This window comes from Pleurodeles waltl, chromosome 5, assembly GCF_031143425.1.
Source record: "Pleurodeles waltl isolate 20211129_DDA chromosome 5, aPleWal1.hap1.20221129, whole genome shotgun sequence".
Taxonomy (NCBI): Eukaryota; Metazoa; Chordata; class Amphibia; order Caudata; family Salamandridae; genus Pleurodeles; species Pleurodeles waltl.
The window spans coordinates 1,257,761,139-1,257,775,961 of record NC_090444.1 but is presented as its reverse complement, the minus strand read 5'-3'; the positions used below and the strand labels follow the sequence as shown (position 1 = coordinate 1,257,775,961).

The 14,823-nt window shown below is 40.8% G+C and overlaps 1 protein-coding gene across 4 annotated transcripts in view; it reads left to right on the top strand.

Moving 5' to 3' along the window:
* The window catches only part of MAP3K7 (mitogen-activated protein kinase kinase kinase 7), a 271,033-nt gene that overhangs the window by 13,768 nt on the left and 242,442 nt on the right, over positions 1-14,823 (top strand). For all 4 annotated transcript variants that reach the window (XM_069235507.1, XM_069235506.1, XM_069235505.1 and 1 more), the window contains exon 2: positions 9,743-9,853. In XM_069235507.1, the coding sequence (XP_069091608.1) occupies positions 9,743-9,853 (111 nt within the window). The remainder of the gene's footprint in view (positions 1-9,742; positions 9,854-14,823) is intronic.

The following is a 14,823-nucleotide window of genomic DNA, read 5'->3' as shown; positions in this document are numbered from 1 at the left end:
GCCAATTCTGCTTGGGTTAGCACTGTACAGCTGAGGAGATGCGTCAGTTCCTCTGTATCCACAGGCTGACAGTACACCTTAGGCCCACTTCCATTGGTCCAGGACTGAGGTGGTGCCACTTGACAAGGAAGACTCACAGATGCCAGAGTCCAGGTGCAAACTCAAGGTTGTCTGAAGCCTGTTATGTCCCTGAGGCTTCAGATCAGGAGGCCAGCCAGCTAGCATTTGGAGTTGTTCTGGGTTCAGGAGATGTAAGTCCAGTCCTTCTCGCCCAGGAAAGAGCGCAGGAGGTCAACACAACAAACCAGAAGCACAGCAGTGCTTCTTCTTGGCAGAGTATCCACAGATAGAGAAGTGTAATAAAGTAGTGGTGTCTGAGGTCCATCTTTTATGCCCTGGTTCTAGAAAGTAGGAGAAAATTCTTGACAGTGGCTTTGAAGTGCAGGGATTCCCTGCCTCCAAGCTGACAATACAGGGTTGTTAAGCCCTTTGTGTGTGGACAGCATATAGCCTATTCAGGTGTAAGTGAGACTGTGTTCAGCTTCTCCCTCCCTTGTTTCTCGGGGTGGCCCATCAAGTCACACCTAAGCTCCATTTTGTGTGGCTGCCGAAGAGTAATACACAAAGTCCAACTGCCAACTACACCCAGTCATGTGACCAGTGAGATGCAGCGAGCACCAAATGGCTAAGAAAAGAAAATGCCACCTTTCTCAAAGTGTCATTTTCAGAATTGTAATTTAAAATCCAACTTCACTATATGTTAGAATTTTAAATTGTACTTCCAGAGACATCAAACATGAATCAGATATCTCTTCCCATTTGGAAATTAAGCTCATGAAATGTAGTAAGGCATTTCCAGTGTTATCCTAGTGGGGAGATAGACCTTGAAATAGTGAAAAACAAATTTAAGATCTTTTCACTACCAGGACATATGAAACTTAAAAGTACATGTCCTAAATTCAAGATACATTCCACAGTCTTAAAAGCAATGAATATAACTTAATGTGTGGAAACGTAAATGCAATACCTAAAAGGTAAGGTAAAGAATGTGCACTTGACTTGGAAAGGATCTGCTATCTGGTCTGTCTAAATTGGAGCTGGTAATTATTTAGAAAAGTTTGAATGGTTACATTTAAAACTAAAAACAGATAAGTAGTATTTTAGATATCTGTTTTAGTTAGATGAGAAATAGGCTGTGAAATGACAAGGTGAGTTGTGCACCTTCATCTGAAATTGCAACAGTGAAATTTAAACCATGTGTTGCAGTTAGGATCACATTTCTGCAAAGAAATTTAAATTCTGGAAAAAGGCTTCAGTAGGACCTCTTGGTAGCCTGCGCTACAGCTGCTGCACATTTGGGTCACAGTGAGGATACCTGGGATTGGGTTAAGAGGTAAGGTTTCCCAGTACTGGTGCATGAGGCCAAATATATGCCATATTTTTATGGTCTGCACTTGAAAAACATTTATATATAATAAATCTAAATGAACCTCATAAACCTAGTGCATGTCTAAAAGTATAGCATAGTGTCAAACCTTTCAAAGGAAACACTATCTTAGTTTGCAGTGGACCATGACCAAACAGACATCTAAAAATGAAATTGCAGAAGACATATACTCTTGTTAGTGTGAAAGACATGTTTCATGTGATACAGTGACACTTGGGGTGTGACAGCCATGTTTTGTGTGGGGGTGGCCAAATGAAATTCTAGAGCCTTGAAGAGGTCTACTGATAGGTGCAATCCCTGTGTCAGCAACTCGTCTACACAAGAGCACACATTAAAAATGTTGTATAATTAGACATAAAAGGATATGTGTGTAAGGAGGGAAGGCTGTTACACAGGGACTAGCTTTATTGTTTAATTTATTTACCAATATTCACATGGTAAGCCTTTACTTAATTTTAAAACAAATACATAAGCTTCAGTAAAAGCCCTGCCCTTGTTACTTTCCATTTTGGAAAATACCACATGACAGAACTTGTACTGAGCTACAGGAAAAGTTTTATGCATGTGGAGCAGCTGGTATTTTTCAAAGTGTCGGTGAGGGAATCTGTGTATCTGCATGATTTAATTCCCATGAGTCATGTTTTCGGTCAACTGGAATGTTTTCAAATGATTGGATTTATAGTAACTAGATGCTAATATTATGATTTGACAACCCATACTTTGAAACCTAAGGCTACAACTGTGCGTCACTGTGTGGCTTAATCATGTTAACTGCATTGTGGCATCTTATACAGTTGGTTGTTGATACAGTCAAGTAGAAGAAATCACATGGTTGCAAGTGTACATTTGGATTAGGTTCCACTAACAAATAGACTTCAGTTGCTCTTGCACCTGTGTTAATTACACTATACTAGCCAGTGTGTAATTTTAAAATCATCCCTCCTTGTGTGTTGTGAGTGATGGAATCCTACTGAAGGAAAGGTCAGGACCAGAAGGTACACAAGACTAGATGAAGTTTCTTGTTGCAAGTCTGTGTGCAAGACATACCCAGGGCAAAAATACATCTGACTTTCTCAAACTACGTCTGTTATAGGTGCACATCAAAATAAAAATACAGAAATGGTGCAGGTGTGTGATCCATCTCACTTGGCAAGCTACATTGTGTTACACCTTTCATGACTTAACTAGGAGATGCCAAGCATTGATCTGTCCAGCTTGAAACACATCTGTGACACACTTCTTATCGTCTCCCTCCCCAATGACACCACCAACACCAAGACCAACTTCCACAACTGCATGACGGACGTCGCCAGCTGGATGAAGGACAACTGCCTAAAGCACAGCAGTGATGTTAGAAATGGGGTCTCTAGCTGGCAATCAGTTTGCACTCTGTCTGAGCAGGGACCCTCACTGTAGTCACGGCAATGAAGATACACACTTTAGATAACCCCTGCTCACCCCCTTGGTAGTCAAACAGTCAGGCTTATCTCAAAGGCAATGTGTAAAGTATTTTTACCAAACACACAGTAATGCAGTGAAAACACTACAAAATGGACACCACACCAGTTTAGAAAAATAGGCAACATTTATCTAAATCAAAAAAGACCAAAACAACAAAAATCCAACTTACACAAGTAAAGTTATGAATTTTAAAAAGAATAGATTCTTGCTCCATAGAAAACAATGGAAACGTTGTTATTACACAGAGTACCTGGTTTGTGTCGAAAGAAAAGCCGCACGGGTGAGCGTGCCTCGGAAAAGTCAGCGATGCATTGATTCTTTACTCGAAAGTGAGCCAGTGAGTCGTTTCTTCTCCGGTCGAGTTGGCGTTTTTCTCTCCGGCAAGACAACGATGCATCGCTTTCCAGAAGGGGTAACTTGGATCCGTGAAGGTTCATGTTGACTTTGATGCCCAGCGATGGTTCTTGAGAAATGCGGCCATACAGTGAGGGAAAACCGCGCTGCGGGGGGTTTGCGTCGTTTTCAGCAGCCGCAAGTGGAAGTTTGATGCAGGTGATGCATAGATTATCATTATTATTATTATTATTATTATTTTTTATTTCCACAAAGCACATTGACAGGCAAAGGGGCAGTACTCCTTTGGCTCTTCTCCTTGGCAGAGGTTCCTCTTGGTTCCAGATGTAATCTAAAAATCTGGGGTTTTGGGTCCACTACTTATACCCCTTTCTGCCTTTTGAAGTAGGCAAATGTCAAAGGAAAGTCTCTGTTGTTCACAAGATCCTGCCTTGCACAGGACTGGCTGCAGAATCACACCAGGGGGCTGGAGACTGCATTGTGTAAGGGCAGGCACAGTCCATTCAGTTGAAAGTGACCACTCCTCCCACCACTCTAGCCCAGATGGCCCATCAGAATATGCAGGCTACACCCTAGCTCCCTTTGTGTCACTGTCTACAGGGGATTCCCAAACAGCCCAACTGTCAGTCCGACCCAGAAAAGGAATACACAAGCAGGTAGTTACAAAATGGTTTAAGCAAGAAAATGCCCACTTTTTAAAACTGGCATTTTCAAGCTGACAATTTTAAAAACCAACTTTACCAAAAGATGTATTTTTAAATTGTGATTTCAGAGACCCCAAACTCCACATTTCTATCTGCTCCTCAAGGGAAACTGCCCTTAAAAGATATTTAAAGGCTGCCTCCATGTTAACCTATGAGAGGGATAGGCCTTGTAACAGTGAACACTTATTTTGGCAGTATTTGACGGTTAGGACATGTAAAACACATCATTACATGCCCCACCTTTAACTTACACTTTCACCCTGCCCATGAAGCTATCTAGGGCCTACCTTAGGGGTGCCTTACATGTATAAAAAGGGAAGGTTTGGGTCCTGGTAAGTGGGTACACTTGCCAGGTCAAACTGGCAGTTTAAAAGTACACACACACAGACACTGCAGTGGCAGGCCCGAGCCATGTTTACAGGGCTACTAATGTGGGTGGCACAACCAGTGCTGCAGGCCCACTAGTATCATTTGATTTACAGGCCCTGGGCACCTCTAGTGCACTTTACTAGGGGCTTACTAGTAGATCAAATATGACACTCATTGAAAAGCCAGTTACCAATACAATTTACACAGATAGCATATGCACTTTAGCACTGGATAGCAGTGGTAAAGTGCTCAGAGTCCTAAAGCCAAATAAAACTGGTCAGAAAAAGTTGAAGGAAGTAAGGAACAAGTTTGGGGATGACCCTGCAAAAAAGACCAGGTCCAACAACAGACAAAACAGAGGTACTGATTTTCAGAAACAAAAGCTCCCCATGGGATGCATCATGGTGGCCCTCAGAACTTGGACCTACTCCTACCTCCACTGACCATGCTAAGAACATAGGCATCATCTGGTCAACAAGCTAACCATGATGACTCATATTAACTCTTTTTCCTCCTCCTGCTTCTTCATCCTCTGCCTGCTTCGTCAGATATTCAAATGGCTATCAGAGAACTCCACATGCACCATCAACCACGCTCTCATCTCCAGCCAGTTGGACTACAGCAATGCTCTCTACGCAGGGATCGCAACTCACCTCCTCTGAAGACTACCGACCATAGAGAACGCTGCAGCTAGACTCATCCTGGATCTGCCTAGAGGAACCCACATCACTCCCTACCTCAGAACTCCACTGGCTCCCTATACAGAAAAGATGCCAGTTCAAGCTCCTGACCCATGCATACCAGGCCCTACACAACTGCGGACCAGTCTTCTTGAACCACCACCTTGACTTCTATCAGCCCACCAAATGCATCTGCTCCACGTCCCTTTCTCTAACTCTTACCTCCTGCATTTGATGTAGCAGATGCAGAGGTTGTTCTTTCTCCTGCCTAGCAGCAAAAAAATGGATCGAGCTACCCTTTCATCTGCAGACCTCCCCATCTCTTCCAGAGTACTGAAAGTCCCTGAAAACCTGGTTGTTCTGCTAATCAACTGGACTATACCAGTGCCTGGATACCTGAACTAGTGACAGGTAGCACACTTCAAATCTACTGATTGATTGATTCCTCTGGCAGTTGTTGTTTTGCACCTAGCTAACACAGTGGGTGGCACCTCACTGATGTGCTTAGGATCCTGCTGTTGGTTGAGAGCAAAAAACATATATTCAGAGTGCCTTCAGAAAAAGATTACCTATGCTGTCAGGTCTGCCTGTAATATTACATCACTTAGAAACGAGTCCTGTCTCTGTCTTTACTGCGAGTCTCACTTAAACTTGATTACCTGTTGTGAGTCACGTTCAGTTTCTTTGATGACCACCACTTGTGCATTCACCACATAGTCACATATGCCATCTGAATGCCACCTGTCCTCGTTTGCCAAGGATTTAGCAGTCACGCCTGAGCAGGAGGTTGTGATCCTGAATTCTCTGCTTGCTGTTGGCAATCTTTATCCTCTGATACCCTCCTTTCCAGATAATCCCTCTCTCTGTTTCTGTCCCAGCTGGACAAGCACCTTTCGTATGTGAGGGTGTAGTCTAGAGGATGGTGAAAGCTCATCACCCATAAAGTTGACTATGTTTGTCCCAGCCCAACTCAGGATACCCTTGCATCCCCAAGTCTGCAATCATATAGCTCTCAGTACAGCTCAAAGCTCCAAAGGGGAATTACATGGAAGCTCTTTAAGTCATTTCTTTCATTGTCTTCTTCCATGACTTATCTGTTTTGCCTGCAAGCACTAAAAAAGCTTGTAGGGAAAATGCATATGTCAATACCTGCACAGAGAGTCAACTTTGTGCTCCCTTTAGAGTCAGCTCATTAGTTAAACATGGAATTATCAGAATTGGGATATTGGTATATGCCTAAAACTATTCACCTCCACTTTCTAGGAGCAGTTTTTTTCCTTTTTTACTGTTCCTATGGGAAGAAATAATCTGATCAAATCATTGAAGTAGAATAAATAAGCAGTGCATAGCACAAACAAGGACCCAATTATTCTTATACAAGGGCTATAGCTCCTAGTGGCTAATATCAATATTGGGTCAGTACTGTTGTAGGACACATTTGTATAACATATTTGCCCTTACCTCGGTCTTCTCTCTTGGGTTCTGAATGCTATGATGAAAGCTTGCTAATTTCAAAATGGTCCACTGTATAATTGAGCTTCTTAAAGTAGCCACACCATGCTATTGAGGCTATGCTTGAAAGTACCCAAAGGTCCTAGTCCATGAATAAAGTTGGACTTTTCCTTGATATGCAGGGTGCTTCTCAAGAAGTACATCAAACTCAGGGCAGAGTACTCATGTTACACTCCGGTATTTCCATGTAGTCTTCACTTCCACTGAATGCATTAAGTAAGTTAAGTTTAAGTCAAAATATCTTTCTGGAATCTGGTCCTGAAGGTACTCATAGTTCCTGTTATTGTATGATAGTATTTGCATAGTGCTTCATTGTCCTGACAAGGTTTTGAAGTGCTTGGGTTTAGAATAGTAAGGCTACGTCATCTGTAGTCTGTGGTTGATAGTGTGTGCTTAGGGTGAGGATTCCCTGGGCAGAGTTTTGGTGTTGTGTGTGAAGTTCAGAAGGGTGCTCTAGTCATGTTGCTGTAAATTTGTACTTGCACTTAAGCTTGCAGTGATGTGACAAGGTATAAGAAATGGTCACATATTGCATATACCTGCATCTCAGAATAAGTGTCTAGTGTCATAGTTGTGCGTTGTTAGTATAGTATGGGTGTATAGAGTGGCCTATGTCGGAAGAGTCTTGGTGTCCTCTGTAAGATTTGGAGGACTGCTTGAAGTGTGTTTCATAGCACTTGTAGCTGTGCTTCAACATTGATTTGAAATGAAGAGGTATAAGAGTGACACAATCTCATTTTGAGTACATTTAACTTTGATCCTCCTCCTTGCAACCCCCATTCCTTAATGGAGCCATTGCTAGTCCCGCAGAAGCTTTAGTTGAGGGAAGGTGTTTTGATGCCTTGGATAACCTTGTGAGTATACAGGGATGTTGAATTTAATAAAATATCTACTTGTCCATGGATCTGATTCCTTCATAAATCTACTTGTTCCATTAAAAAAAAAAATCTGCGTGTCCCTTTGGTACCACATAGTGCAGCGATAATTAATGGCAGCAATCTCATTATATAAGAGCTCAGATAATAGCCTCTCTGGTTACGCCAGGGCTCATACTGTAGTAGGGTGTGAATTCCAGGAATTCCCGCATTTAGCCACTTTTTCACGGATTTACATACTGGGGCTGGTGTTAGCATTAAGCAACAGTTCCAAGGTTGGAATACACCTTGGAGTCTGGAAACCTACTAACTTTGCCTGTTTAAGAGGTTTTCACTAGCTCTTCTCTATTCATTTTCCATGCAGTGAACTTGTAAACGCCCAACAGATTTTCACATGAGCAAATCTACATATGCACATTAGCTCATGCTAAAATGCAGCTCACAAATATTTTCTAGAAGTATGATTTCCTGCTCTACTTTTGAAAATTATTGGGAATTCATGAAAGCTGTCAATCTGCACTAATGCAAGGGCATATATCATAGGGGCACTTTTGTGAATTTATTTAAGAATTTGACCCCTAATTATGTCTTGTTACCCAAGACATTTTGTCGTTATTAAAATTGTCTCTCTTTATAGACAAGCTTCACTCTGAGTGATAGCATTCTACTCCTCCACAAGGAGCTGTTTGGCAAACAAAATAGTTTTGTTCAATGCCAGACACTATTGTGGCAATGTTTGCATTTTTAGACCAACAAATATTCCTGCTTTTTGCTAATGTTTATTATAATGGTGAGGGCCTGGCAACATTGTCAGAACAAGACACGCATTGAGAAAACCAAAAGGCTGACCAACAAGGAGAGATCTATTGACTTTGCCAATGATTGTTTATTTTCATGTTTGCCATTATCTTGTTGGAACTGGTTGCACTGATTTTCCACTGTGAATATCTTTCGGGAATACTAGCATGCTTCAACACATTTTTGTAAATGATGCTTCAAAAAAGAAACGGTACCTAAACTCTCACAGCAGTTTAGCAAAACATGTTTTCCTAGTTGCATTTTATTGTGAACATTTAATTTGAAAGCAAAGTCTCATCAATCTTGTTTTCAAGCTCCTGCAAATATTTGCATCTAATCAGAGAGCCTTCTGGGAACATTATACATAGCCTCATATTGTTAAACTTTGCAAACGTGTACACATCTTTATGCTCAGGCCACTGTCAGCAATGCAGTCCGATCTTACAACAGTTCCTTATAGCACGCGCCCTAATAACAAAGGCTTGCATTATTGAACCATAAATACAAGTTTGAGCAGCATTCACATATAGACACAAATATTACCTTAACTGGAGACGCTGCCCTTCACTGATACATAATGTGATACTGTAAACTAGCAGGGTTAGTGCTTCAAAGGGTTAGGCCTGCTTGTCCAAAGGACAAAAGAAACATGAAAACTTGTTGTCCTTGTCCCCAAACAATATGTCCTGGGAGTCGGGCTATAGGAATTTCTCACCCCTGAATAGCTTTTCAGTGCTGGAAAGGGATTGTGTCACTAAGCAAAGAATGTAAGGTTGTCTGATGCGTGCTGTCCTTTTTTTTTTTTTTTTTTTTTTTTTTGTGCATTCTTCATAGTGTGTAGGGTGACACCCCTATAAAAACGTAATTTTGACAGCACCAACAGAACATGGCACATAAAAAACAGAAGTTATATGTTGGTTTTCATACTTTCATTTTTGCTAGTTGCTTCGTTTACTTTCTGTTGCTGTTTTTAGCTACACGATTACCTAAACCTTTCCTCGTTTGACCTGTTCCTGCTATCTTAGATGTGCACATCTTTTCCCTTTTAGTTTAATGCAAATTTAAATTTCCTTAATAAAATACTGCCTTAATTAAAGTGTTGTGTGTGAGTTGCACTTCTCGTTATCAGCCCAACACACTTATGAAATATCAAAAGTATTGTTTAGGTTTTGTTCCCCTCCTTAAAAAAAAAAAAAAAAACTATTTGGAGTGTCTTGCTGAAGGAAAAAAAATGTAGGGATTGGGAAGCAAGGTACACATTATGCAAACCGACCGTTTTTTGGCTTTAACAATCCACTTAGTAATTTTGTGTTTCTATTGAACCCCCATTTGAAGTTTCAATGCAACTATTTTGTGTGTGGCTTAGATCATTTGCTATGAATAATAATCGTTTAATGCTCCTTTATATTGTTATGCAGGTGATCAAGGTGAGGCTTAGTTAGATAAAATTCCTGTGTTTTTTCATGTTTCTCAGTAACCAGTTATGCTTATCCTCTAAAGGGAATGTTAAACTGCAATAATTCTTTCTTGACATTTTCCTAGGTTGTTGGAAGAGGCGCATTTGGAGTAGTCTGCAAGGCAAAATGGCGAGGGAAGGATGTGGCCATCAAACAAATAGAAAGTGAATCTGAAAGGAAAGCCTTCATTGTTGAGGTACTGTGAGGTCTCTGATTGCACTTGGGAAAGGTGTATGTAATTGTACTTGTATTTACATAGCCCTTACTACTCCTGATGAGGCGTTGAAGCACTTTTCGTCGAGTAGCACACTACTCCGGAACCCAAAAGGATTAGTGGTGGATTAATATAGGAGAATATTAGTAAAGTTTTAGTATAGGGAGGTATAATTTAATTTGAGCGGAGGACTTGAGTCTGTTAGATGGACTGAATAGAGACATTGAGGCATAGAGGAGGGGAAGAACCCAAAAATGTTAATTGGGAGCTCATTGTAGTAAAATGGGCTTTGGGATCAGTTAAAGGAGAGGTGAATGAGGGAGAATTTAGTTGGGTTATTTGGGAGATCATAGTAGTAAACTGATGTGTGGGGTGAGACAGGAAGGTTAGAGGAGGGAGGAGTTTAGGAAGGGGTATTTGTGAGTATTGGTGTTAGTTGGAAAAGTGAAGCGAGAAGATAGGTCATAACAAATGTATAATGTTCAGGCATGCTATTGCCTTTAATCAATATTGTTGTTAAAAATACTCGCTAATAAATTTTAGATCCTTATGATGGGAGGCCTTTTGCTAGCCACTGCTGCCTGTTAAGTAGGTGAGAGAAAAGGTGCTCCGGTTGAATTCCAAACTGATTTTAAATCTAATAATATCAATGTTCATGCAAAAATGAACGTACTATCCTTTGAAACGGTTTAACATACCTGGGTAAAAGGAGCAGGATGGTCTATTTATGACCCAGCTTCTCGGTGAACTCGTTCGATTTTTGGTTAAATTTGTAATGTTTTCTCTGCACATTGCTTTGAATGTAGGGAATAGTATGAAAAAGTATGCGTTTTCAGATTTGACTTGAGCCTGCTGTATCTGCATAAAGCTCACCTAAATGCAAAAAAAGATAAAAGCCGTCTAAAAGGACTTTGACTCCAACTCTTTGTTGATTATTTTATTTAGGTTCATTTTATTGGGAAGCTGTTGTGTTCCATCGCTGATAACTGAAAGGCGGTATTTTTTGGTGGAGTCTGGTGAGGGGGATGGGGTAACACGTTTATTTTTTATTAAGACGTGGACCCAACCGAAAATGGGTACTCTAAATTGATCGTACATTATCAGCAGCCCTGGGAGCGCATGTATTGCCAGCCCCAACCCCTCCCTTTCAGGACTTCTATTTTAAAAATGATACAAAATAATTGCCCCGAGGAGGGATCTCTCTGGAGTTCAACAATCTTATCTAAGTTGTAACCATTTGCATGCTTTTATCTAGGTCGTTTTTCGAGATGGCTGTCACATCGGACTATGAAATTTCTTCCAAGCTCCCTATATTTAAAAAAAAAAACTTTTTTAATACTGCCCCTCTCCTCATATACATGCCTTTTGCCGTCATGCACCAGGTCATGTTTCATTGGCACTTGTTCAGCGTTGGCAGGTCTCCACTGCCCCAGAATCTGGCAATGTCCTGCCAAGTACCTGTCAGCCCAGTGTCCCTAAACAATTACACACACTTAGTTTCATCAGCCGATATGCCCAATAGCATCATTTGACTGAGACGTTGCTAACACATAGCCTGTGCCAAATAAAACAGGAAGGTGCTTTACATGGTCTAATTGCATAAGAGCTGCAGTTGGAAGAAGTTTCATTTTGGAAACACTTTAAAATATAATAGGAAAGAGTTTTACATTAAGTGCCTGAGGAATACAACAGGTTTTTACATTATGAACTCTTTGATAAACATCACAGGAAATTACTTTTCATTTTTATTTTGTTTTATATATTTTTTTTACATTGAGGCCTTGCCAAATTTCTAGCTTAGGAGAGGCTTGAGTTGTCGAAGTTTTCAGTGCGTAAATTTGTATTTTTATGTTTGTTTAGTTGGGTGTTCGTTAAAATACCCTTTCTTTTAAAAAATAAAAGTACTAGCTGGACATTGATTAATTAAATGTTATTGTGTGCTATGCCAGAGTTCTGAATTTCAACCCAAAATACCCTCCCTGAGTAATCCTTAGACTGCTCCTCACTACCCTGAGGGTCAACTGCTAAAGGGGAAGAGTTGGTGTCCAATCTGCACCAACTAGTAATGTGATCTCAGGACACTAGAATTAAAACTGTTCACTCCCACACCTGTTTCTATATGAACTACAATACAGATGCATTGTTATTGACCAGTGCCTCCGCAGAAACCACTTGTGCTACTGTCCATTTCCCGAGGGCACCCCTGCTGTGTAACCACAAGCTTCAGCAGCTGTAGTGCCAGTACCCGCTGAAGAAAAGGGGATAGCATATCATGCCTTATGTGCCAGCAGCAGGGTTGTGCAATGATGCATGACTTTCTGTGGACTCCCCACACCTTAGATGACTTCCATATCTAGAATTAATGGCACAGCAACACATGAAGTCGGCTGGTAGGCAGTAAGTGTTGCAGAAAGAAACAAAGTTCTGTCTTAGTGTGTATACTACCTGTCTCTGCCCCACCAGTGGTTGTGTTATGTGTTGTTTTGACCATTACAGGGCTTCTCCCAGTGTCGCCATTCTACCTCTGTAGGCAATGACGGTTGTATGTGGAGTTTGTGCTGTCCTGTGCTAGTTTATCTAGTACACAAGTAAGGGTGGTCTTTGGTGCCTCCACAGTATAGTTATCCTTCCTGGTGCAGAACCAGCTGCTACTGTCAAACTCATTCCACCACAAACATGCCCAGTGCATGAAGTTTATCCATGTGTGCACAGTGTGTGCTTACATGCAGGGGAGGTGGAATGGGTATGTGATTGATACAATGGAACCAGCATTAGCCAGCAAGAGACCCTACTGCAGGACTGTTCATGTGAACCTGGAGCCATAGTATTGGGAGTAAATGACAAGTGTCTTTGAGCTCTGTGGAGTTTGGGGGTAGGAGGCTTAGACTGTTCACATGTGCTTGGTGATACCACTAAACACAACCAGTTGGCCTCAAGATTTGGGGTTGCGGGGGCAGTAAACCATGCAGTGGTTTGGTGGAGGAGGTTAGCATGCTAGTGGCCACAGAAGAGGATTCAAAATATTAAATGGGCAACCTTGGTCTTAACTCCTCCAACTTCTCAATGCTTGGAAAGCCTCGCTATGGAAGGTAGATGATCAAGGTTCACTAGCAAAGGAGAAAGACTTTGATCTGGAACAGTTGCTGCAGCATCGTTTCAAGATTAAGACTCATCTATTCTTCCACAGTGTGTCTTCAACCATGACCACAACAAAAACGCAAAGGAAGCTCTTAAAGCTCTTTTGCCAGAAAAACAAAGTAGCCTAAATACAGAGGACATTTTAAAGCCCCTCACGGGCTAGCAGTCACACATTATCAAGTGTGTGCTCACTCTTTGAAAACTTAAATTCCTCTTCGTTATTTGGTGATTTTGTGTGTGTGGTATTATTGACGAGTGAAGGATAAATTCATGAAAAACTCACTTTATGAATGAATAGATGCATGAGTTCAAGCTTTGGACAGAGGGATGAGTGACTGCTTAAACAGTAGCATCCTGGCACATCCATTTATAAACGCGACAACATGCCTTTTGCTGGCCTTGCACATGAAAACACTGGCAGCAGGGTCCCTTTAAATAATAAGAGATTGCCTGGTGAAGTGAAATGTGACTTAAAGGACTGTTCCAGGTGCAGTCAACCAAAGCCATAACTGTTTATTTGACTGCTTTTGAGCTCCAAATATCCGCAGTACAAACATGTTTTTTTAATTTTTTTATTTGTTTTTTTAACCTTGTCAGGTAAGGTCTCTCTCTGAATGTTTAGGGTGTCCTATGCTAAAATAACAATCCACATTTATATAATTTAGGATCCGGGCAAAAGCTTTGTTGATTAGCTTTTAAATGTTTGTAGAAGCTAAATATTTGTAAAAAATGTAGGCTTCTCAAATAACCAAAGATGCATTGATGCAGCATTTTTAGTACAGTTATTTTGTCAAGATAGTAGGCTAAACTTTTAAGTGAAATTGTTGAAATTTTAAATTTCAACTGAGTGTTGATGATGATGAACTAGATTTATTTATGGAAACTGCACCCTGAAGGGTAAACTAGTGGTGAATTGAAAAAAATTAATAAGCCTTCTGCTGATACGCTTGAGATGTAGACGTCCGAGTTAAAATCCAGATCTTGAGGTGTTTACCGAACATTAGGTAGTTAGACTGACTGTGAGACATAGCTATGAAGACGACACTGAGGAAGACGGGGTAGTGATTATGATTCATCCTATGACAAATGGAGAGACATTTGAAAATACTTGCTTTCATCACTGGCAGATGTGGAGACCTACACAGTGCTGAATAATCTGATCTCTGTTGGTAAATCCAAAATGAGCCAGGCAACTGAATTTTGAATCATCTGCATCCGAAATTTTGGAAGATACAAACATAGAAAAGGTATGTATTCCAAGCATGAGGACAGCTTGGATCAGTCTTTCAACAGTTTAATGGTAATAAAGAAAGAATAGGTCCTAGAATTTAAAAAACACAAAAATAGTAAATGTCCGTTTGAGGTTGCAGTATTAGTTCACTGTCCAACACTATGCCCAAGTTGCATACCAAATTGACTCGATTGGGAGAAGTAGCCCATCTTGGTCAGCCACCAGGTGTTGGGCCATATTGTGGTGGCACTCAACATATGGACCCCGATCTTAAATTTTTTAATAAAAATGTATAAAGTTGTTACTTACTGAGTGGGCAACTGATATGCAACCATTGTCGAGGTGAATTTGCTTGCCAGCTTTTGCAACATTCAACTGGGTGGTGATATGGTTGTCATCAGCGTAGCAATAGCAGAAGAAGCCATATGATCTAATCATTTTGGCAGAGATCCTTGTATTTAAAAAATAAAATAAAAAAAAATGTGAGGGTTTTGAATGAGCTTTGAGGAATTTAGCAAGAGGGACATTAGCTAGGAGCTAAAATGGGGATAGCAGTGTCCTCTGTAGCTTTGTCAAGAAATGA